Genomic DNA, 8,625 nt, shown 5'->3' with positions numbered 1-8,625 from the left:
CAGCAGGATGTAGATGGTTGTGGCCTCAAAGTTTGGAGACTTTGGCCTCCTACAGGAGGTGTGAACAAAACTCTTTGTCTAATTTATCTCTTTCTCTCCTTTAAGTGTAGGCTTCTCCACCTGCCTGGACTGTGTCTATTCCAACATCCCTAAAGCATACAGAGCCCTTCGCCTGCCACACCTCAGACAGTCTGATCACCTGCCACTGTTTGTAACCCTGGCCTACTGCCCCATCATAAAGAAACACCAACCCACCATTAAAACAGGTAAAACCTGGCCAGAGGGTGCATCCCTACAGCTGCAGGACTGCTTCAACGCATTAACTGGAGTCTGTTTTTTACAATAACTGCATATACACTTTATCTTATTCTTTTTACAGCACCTTATTTATCATATTATACCTTATCCTATTTTAACGTGTGGGTATGTGAGTATGTGCTTGGGCAGAGTGAATGGGAACAGATTTTTTTATGAGAGACAACAAATTTTGTTGTATGTGAACACACAATGGCAATAGAGGAATTCAATTTAGAAAAAGGAAGTTAATGTATCACTTTTTGTAAGAATTGCATTTTTTGATCCACTGGGCCCATATCTTGGCAGCAACGTTCGTCTCGTTCTGGTGATTGGTATTTTCTCAGTACTGGGAGGGACACAACCCCTGAAAGGAATGCATGGTTAGGCCCTTGGTTTACAAAAAAACAAATACCACAAGAACAATGGCAGGAAGGCATGCTAAATTTTTAATATTTCTACTGCAAATTAACAGCAGAGGAAGGTACTGTCATCATAATTCATGGTGATTAATACATTCTGCATCAACTCAGCTTCCACTTTATCAGCTCCACCTGTCCAGTCTACTGAATGTGTCAATTTAATTCTGTGCTTATTACTGAGGTTGTAGTTCGCAGAGGTCTGCTACCGGACTGCATTTTACTGAGAGCTGTTTCTCTTTTTTTTTTTTTTGTTCTCCTTATTATATACAATGAGGAGGGACAGAATATTGGAAACAGCTGTCAGTAAAGTGCAGTCCAGGCCAACAGCAGCACTAACTATGAGCTTGGTGCCAAACATAGAAGTGAATGAACACCTCTGTTACCATGACAGCTGGACTGGATTAGATTAGATTATACAGGTGGCCACTGAATGTATATGCATATATACACATATATGTATGTAACCATCTTATATTGTAAACATACATGTGTACAGTATAAGATGGTTTATTTGTCAAGACATTAAGTCTTTTCAATACAATTTACTGAACATGAACAAACACATTGATCTAATTCACTCCACAGCCTCTCTACAATATGTTGGTCCCACAGGAGTCAGGCTGCAGGATCTGAAGTGTAACAATCAGTTTAATAGATTTTCTAAACCAGGGATAGAAAAAGGCATAGATCACAGGGTTTAAACTGGAGTTACAATACAGCAGCCAAACCAAAAAAGCAGAAGATGAACTACTGTTTTCAGTGTCCTGGCCTGTAAGAGCAGGGTAGTAATATGGACAGAAACACAGTAGAAACACAGCTACAACAACACCAAGAGTCCTGGCTGCTTTCAGCTCAGATTTCTTAGCAGTTCCAGTCCCTGAAGGCTGCAGAGTGACAGACACAATGTGGGATCTCATGGCACGAGCCTGAGACACAGCCACCACAAATACCCTCATATACAGAACTATGATCACAGTAATGGGACCCATAAAAGTGAAAACAAGGTCAACAGACCCTGCGATGTAGTTAATGACAATCACACACTCTCCATAGCAGGAATTATATCTGTCTGCTTTTATCAGGAAATCCTTTAGCATGAGACTGTTGTAAAACACAGAACAGATCCAACACAGACAAACACAGATTTGAACTCTCCTCTGAGTGACTTTGGTGGGGTAACACAGAGGGTCACAAATAGCCACATAGCGGTCGACTGATATGAGAACCATGTTTCCTACTGAAGTAGAGGTAATGGTAAAGGCCAGACAGTTACAAGCAGCACACATGAAGTCACCAAGAAACCAGCAGGCCCCTGTGCGAGGAATTTCAGTCGGCATCAGCAGGAGGCCCACAAGGAGGTCTGATGTTGCCAATGAGAGGAGGAGGAGGTTGGTGGGGGTGTGGAGCTGCCTGGAGTGTGAGAATAATCATCATTAATATAATATTATCATCAGAAATGTAGTGTTACAAAAATAGTGGAGTAGTATAGTTGTAGTAGCAATATGTTCAAATGCAAGATACAACTAAAGTCAAGCACTGGAGATATGCAGAACAATTATCATACAGTCACAATGTAGGTCTAATGTGTGACATTTATGCGATTTCAGTGATTTTAAAGGCATTTCTTCATGTAAAGGTTTTCTCTGCCTGTAGTGGGAGATGGAGATGATGACCAGCAGGTTGAGAGCCACAGTGAGCAGAGAGATGAAGGACAGCAGGATGTAGATGGTTGTGGCCTCAGAGTGAGGACGGACCTTCTTCCTGCAGGAGGCGTTGAGGAGGTGTGGAAAGCAGAGTTCAGCTCCTTCCAGGATCTCCATCATCAGAGAGAGAGGAGGAGAGGAGAAGCTGCTGAGGTCTGGCAGCTCTCTGAACAAAACTCTGTCATACAACTCATTTATCGCTTTCCCCCTCCTCCCCTCTCTTTCATGCTCTCTCTCTTTCCCTCCTTCCCTCAATCTGAGCTCAGTTTTTTCCTCCTCACCCCTCCCTGCCACTGTGTTTGTTCTCCGGGAGTCTTCATCCCTCTTTCCCCTGCTTCAATTCGCTTCAGTTCTCTCCTCTTCCTCTTTTCCAGGTCAATAACAACATCATTGTTAATGGTTGTTGTCAGACTGTTGTGGTTAATGGAAAGACCATGCACTATGCTGAATAATGCCACTTGCTGATTCCACAATTTACCAGTTGTATTTTATCATAGAAAAGTAGTCTGAGAGGATATCTGGTCAACTGGAAAAGAAGCTTATAGTGCAGTGCCAGCTTCTGTGTTTTATTCAAAACCCAGGCAACCTGCCAAAGAATTCACAAAGTCTGAAAGAATTGTTAGGTAGAAAAACTAGAACACCCCGCTTGCCAGACCCTGTCCATAGCGATGTTTAGTTGGGAGGCTCTGGGAGGCTCCAGTAGGTTAGTTCTTCAATCGCACCCAGCTGAGTTGGACACAAAGCCACTTGCATGACAGAAGTATGTTGGGGTAAGCATAATGAATCCTACCAGTGTTCTAGGGCTAGGTACACCCCTTTGCAGGCAGGTTTTAAAGGTTGAATATCAGTGCTGATTTTTTTTTTTTTTTATTTTATTTTATTAGGATCCCCATTAGCTGATGTGAGTAACACCAGCTACTCTTCCTGGGGTCCATACATAACATAAAACAACAACAAATACATTTACATACAAAACAGTTAAAAAATTAAAAGCAAAAACAATAAAAAACGTTAAAATTCATTTCCCTAAAAAGTCATGACATGTTCAATGCAATTTCATTACAGTAAGAGCATACTAATAAGTCTACTACTGAAGGACTATAAGGTGGTGCTTCACTTGTTTTTTAAAACTTGTTTTATTATGGGCTTTAGTTATTTGAGAGGGAAATTTATTCCATTTAGCCATGCCTCTATACATTACTGTGCGTTGTTTTGATATTGTTCCTGATTGAGGAATTGTGAAGAGGCCTCTTGTTGCATGTCTTGTAGAGTAGGCATGTGTCTCAGAACTAAATAGTAGTTGACTATACAAACATTTAGGATTCGCAGACATAATTATGTTTCTTAAAAAAACAAGTAATGATGCTCTCAGTCTCTCTTCAACCTTTAACCAATATAGATTTGCATGCATGTTCTTCACATTTGATCTTATTGTACACTGTAGGGCAAGGCGGGCAGCTTTATTCTGAACTAGCTGGAGTTTTCCAAGGTCCTTTTTAGTTGCACTTGACCATACCACTGGGCAGTAATCTAAATGTGATAGCACCAGAGTCTATAGAACTTGCTTCTTTAGGAGTGCTGTTAGGTAAGAAGAGCATCTTTTAACAAGTTATATTACAGATATGTTTCTACCCATTCTTCCAACCAGGTGGTCTATATGCCTTGTCCAGGACAGTTTACTGTCTAGTATAACGCCAAGAAGCATGGTTTCCTCCACCTGCTCAATAACTGCATCGCCCAGCCTTGGATTTAATAAAGGTCTTGTTTTCAGAAAGTGATTTGTACCAAAAACAGTGCACTTTGTCTTTGATGTATTTAGGACCAGTTTGTTGGTGGTAACCCAGTCTAATACTAATTGTAGTTCTTTGTTGAGAACTGTAGTGATTTCAGAGGCTGTCAGTGCGTGAATCCAAACTGTTGTATCATCTGCGTACATGGATAGAAAAGCTTTATCCAAAGCAAGTGGTAGGTCATTGGTAAAAAAACGAGTACAGGAAAGGGCCCAATGAGCTTCCTTGTGGAAGTCCACAACTAACCTGCTTTGCATGAGAGAAACTACCATTGAAGAAGACTCTTTGTGTTCTATTGGATAGGTAGCTTTCTATCCATGATAGGGCAGATGGAGCAAAACCATACCACACAAGTTTCTTCAGTAATAGTTTATGATCAATCAGATCGAAGGCTGCACTAGTCCAGCAGCACTGCTTCTACAATGTTCTTTTGATCATTTTTTTTTTCAGCCAATCATCTGTCATTTGTGTTAGTGCAGTACATGTTGAGTGACTTTTCCTATAAGCATGCTGGTAGTCACTTACCATGTTGTTAACAGAGAAATGGCATTATATTTGGTCAAATACAATTTTTTCTAATAGTTTGCTAAGGACAGGTATCAGACTGATTGGTCTGCTGTTAGATCCCGTGAAAGCAGCTCTAGTATTCTGCGGAAGTGGTATAACTTTAGCCTCTCTCGATGTGTGTGGAAACACATTGCACTCCAGACTTAAATTGAAGATGTGGCAAATGGGGGCTGCAATGTAGTTTGCAACCAGTCGCAATAGTTTTCCATCCATGTTGTCAGTGGCAGCTGGTTTATCATTATTTATGGACAGCAGAAGTTTTTTTTCACATCTTCTAGCTTCACCTTACATAGCTTAAATGTACGGTTCTTATCATACATGATCTGGTCTTTGATGAATGAATATGATGGCTCACAGCCCTTTGCCATTTTCTTTCTTAAATTATGCACTTTGCCAGTAAAGTGGTCATTAAAGTAATTGGCAATATCTCCAGGTTTAGTAATGAAAGACCCCTCTGATGATTCTATGAAAGATGAGGTTGAGTTGCTGTTCTTTCCCAAGATATTGTTTAGGGCACTCCACAATTTTTTCCCATCATGCTTTACATTATCTAACTTTGTTGCATGGGATAACTTCTTCTTCTTTTTGTTTAACTTTGTCACCTTGTTTCTTAATTTACAGTAGGTCTGCCAATCAGATACACAGCCCGATTTACTCGCTACACATTTTGCCGCATCTCTTTCAATCATACGTTTCTTTAAGTCCTCATCAATCCAAAGGCAACTAACAGATTTGACAGTTAGTTTCCTGACAGGTGCATGTTTATCAATCACTGGGAGCAATTGTTTCATAAACACATCAAGTGCAGCATCTGGATCTCTTTCATTTATCACAGCAGACCAAGAAATGTTTTTAACATCGTCCACATATGAGTGACAACAAAATCTTTTGTATGATCTTTTCAACACTATTTTAGGCCCTGCTTTGGGAACTTTAGTTTTCCTGAATACAGCTACTAGATTGTGGTCACTAAATCCAATGGGAACAGATATGGCTTTGGAGCAGAGTTCACTGGCATTAGTGCAAATGTGATCAATGCATGTGGATGACGTGGTTCCAGTACTGTTAATACAGACTCTAGTTGGTTGCTTGATCAGATTACAAGCACTTGTTACTGTGAGAAGTTTCTTTTTCAGTGGACAGCTTTATGAGAAAAAGTCAATGTTCAGGTCTCCCAGTAAAAACACCTCCCTGTTCACATCACATACTCATGCATTACACACAGATTATCTAGATACTGACTTTTCGAACTTGGAGGCCTGTAACAGCATCCTATCAGCAGTGGTTTCAAAGAGGCAGGTGCACCTGAAGCCACAATATTTCAACATCACTTAACATCAAGTCTTCTCTAACCTTGACAGGGATGTGATTTTGGATATTTATTGCAACTCCTCCCCCATAGGTGTCTCTGTCCCTCCTGTATTGCCACAGAAGCATCATCAAATGAATTATCTAGGTGGGTCTCAGAGGTGGCCAGGATGTGAAGGTTATCTGATGATAGGAGGTCACTTATGTCTTGAACCCTGTTTCTTAAGCTACATATGTTAATGTGGGCTGTTTTCAGCCCTTTTCTGGGTAGTTTATCAAATACAGACATAATAGAAGAGTAGATAAACAAAGCAAAAACTCAAATCATGACCCATCAGCATGTCTCCTTTCTTCCCCTCTCCATGTTTTGAGAGGGAAGGTGAACAATGAGCCTGTCATGGCGAATGTATGCAATGTTCCCTTTACCTCTTTCAGCTCTCATTGCTGGAATAAGTTCTTTTCGCTTCTGGGGTACAGCATCTGTGTAATGCTCACTGATGAGCATTACACAGCATCTATCAGTTGGTTTCTCTGTTGCAGAATGGCTGTTTTGTCCTTGTATCGGAGGAGCTTCACCACTATCGGCCTGGGTCTATCCTCATGGTTTGTTCCCATGCTGTGGGCACGCTCAATTTTGATCTTCTTCTCATCCATCTGTACATCTTTGCTCAGCATCTCATGAATCTTGTTCTCTGATTCCTCCCAAGTCTCCCGTGGTGATTCTGAACACTGTCCACAATAATATTATTTCATTTGGATTGGCCCTCCAGGTAGTCTGCTTTCACAGTCATTTCTGATGCTGCTTCAGTCATTGAATTAATATCTGTCTTTGCTTTATTGACCTCTGAAGTAACCAGCTCGCAGGTCTTTTTCAGATCATCCGCATCTTTTTGAGAAAACTGCAAACTAGCCTTTAGGTCCTGGACCTCTTTAATCATATTGTCCATTCTTGTGTTAGTAGTGTCAACCAAGATTTGAACAAAACTCTTTAAATTGTTTTCTTGCTGTGTAAGGAGCTTCGTGTAGACATCTTGTTGTTGCTTTAACAGTTCTTGCACTTGTGCTAAACTGACACAGTCCTTACCTTTCTCACCTCTCTTTCTTGGTGTCATGTTTGGAGCTCAAGGCCTGGAGCAGGCAGCAGCTAGCCAGGAGTTTATGGTAAGAAGGTGGGCCGGTGGTGGAAGCTGGTAGCTTGTAGCTTGTAGCTTGGAGCCTGGAGCAGGGCCGGTGATAGGAAGCTGGTAGCTTGTAGCTTGGAGCCTGGAGCAGGGCCGGTGGTAGGAAGCTGGAAGCTTGTAGCCTGAAGCTTGGAGCAGGGCCTGTGTAGCAGGCTGGGACTTGGTACCTTGGAGCAGGCCTAGTAGCAACCAGCTGGAGCAAGTAGCCTGGAACTACTCAGTAGTAGTAGGCAGGGTGTTGGTAGCCTGGAGCTAGTAGCCTTGGCAAGCAGGCCTGGGCCAGCCTGTGCTAGCTTGTTGTTAGCTGGCTGGTAGCCTGGGTTAGCCTCAAACCTCAAGTTGTCACCACAGGCCTTAAAGAGCTTGTTTCTCCACTTTTGCTACTTATTCCTCTTGGGATAGATAAAGAATATGACTTTTCCTCTATTAGTTGATAACCAAATCCAATCAAAGTGAGGAAACTGTGAAACTTTTGCTAAATTCACAGAGCAGGTTTTCAGAGCAGGAGCAGGAAGCAGCTGAGAAATTGCGCAAGATGGATCTATGATGAATTCGGAAGAATCAGAGCAGGCTAGCTATCTGAATATGGGGACAAGCTTCTGAACTTCTGGAATTCATTGGCTAGCTCCAGGGGCCATTCTGCTGAAAAACACCTGTGCTGCTTATGAGGATTAACCGAAGATAACTTCTTGTGGAGTTTAGAGCAGTGGTGAAGGTTGGCTGGTAGGAGAAGGCCGGATGGGAGCAGGAGAGTGAAGTTTGGCAACGGAGTTTGCATCAGAATCTTTCTCTCGGCAAGCAGGCACTGATGGAGCGCCACTTCGGTGGCGATGGCAAGAGGGCTCGCTGATTCTCAGGTATGTGGTGCTTTAACCCATTTTTGATATGTAGATGGATACATAGATCTCTTATCTATTACATCAACCCACCCACCCACCCATCTGATCTTTCATGTGAAAAAATTGTTAACAAACCCATGTGAAGTGTCCTGCAAGAATTTGGCTGTTTTTCATTAACCAAAAACTGCCAGGTTGTTTACTTGTGGTGACACACCACCAGTGGTGCCTGATGTGTGAGCTTCCTGCTGAGGATTGGGAAGGACTATCTGAGAAAATTTAATTAAAAGGTGTTTTGATTTGTAACAGGAGATTTATTGAGCCTTGATGCTGATGGCTGTCTAGGCTCCAGAGTGTTTTTAGGTTTCAGGAGATGGTTCAGGCTGGATGCTGGTCAGGCCTGGAGTTGGGAATGAACGTGTGAGAGACCATTGGGTTCCAAAAAGGTGACAGAGCACCTTTTACTGGTCCCAGTTGCAAGGGAGGAATTGGCTCAACAGGGGAAGTTCTATGAGTAAATGCAG

At 42.0% G+C, this 8,625-nt stretch overlaps 1 protein-coding gene across 1 annotated transcript; it reads right to left on the bottom strand.

The window, feature by feature from the left end:
- Positions 1-1,306: 1,306 nt before the first annotated feature.
- Positions 1,307-2,536, bottom strand: LOC115379932 (trace amine-associated receptor 13c-like). Its single transcript, XM_030080904.1, has 2 exons — positions 2,364-2,536; positions 1,307-2,126 (listed from the first exon to the last, which is right to left on the bottom strand). Exons 1-2 carry the CDS (start codon positions 2,534-2,536, stop codon positions 1,307-1,309), a joined length of 993 nt encoding a protein of 330 aa, XP_029936764.1.
- Between the last annotated feature and the right edge of the window lie 6,089 nt (positions 2,537-8,625).

Source organism: Myripristis murdjan, chromosome 21 (genome assembly GCF_902150065.1).
Source record: "Myripristis murdjan chromosome 21, fMyrMur1.1, whole genome shotgun sequence".
In the NCBI taxonomy this organism is placed as follows: domain Eukaryota; kingdom Metazoa; phylum Chordata; class Actinopteri; order Holocentriformes; family Holocentridae; genus Myripristis; species Myripristis murdjan.
Note: the sequence above shows the minus strand (reverse complement) of the source record. Positions and strands in the feature narration are given on the sequence as shown.

Bases quoted from the DNA above. Each gene is read 5' to 3' on its own strand.
- LOC115379932 (XM_030080904.1), bottom strand. From the start codon at position 2,536: ATGGAGATCCTGGAAGGAGCTGAACTCTGCTTTCCACACCTCCTCAAC. The intron at 2,127-2,363 runs GCAGAGAAAACC...CTCACACTCCAG, and splicing joins ATCTCCATCTCCCACTACAG to GCAGCTCCACACCCCCACCA.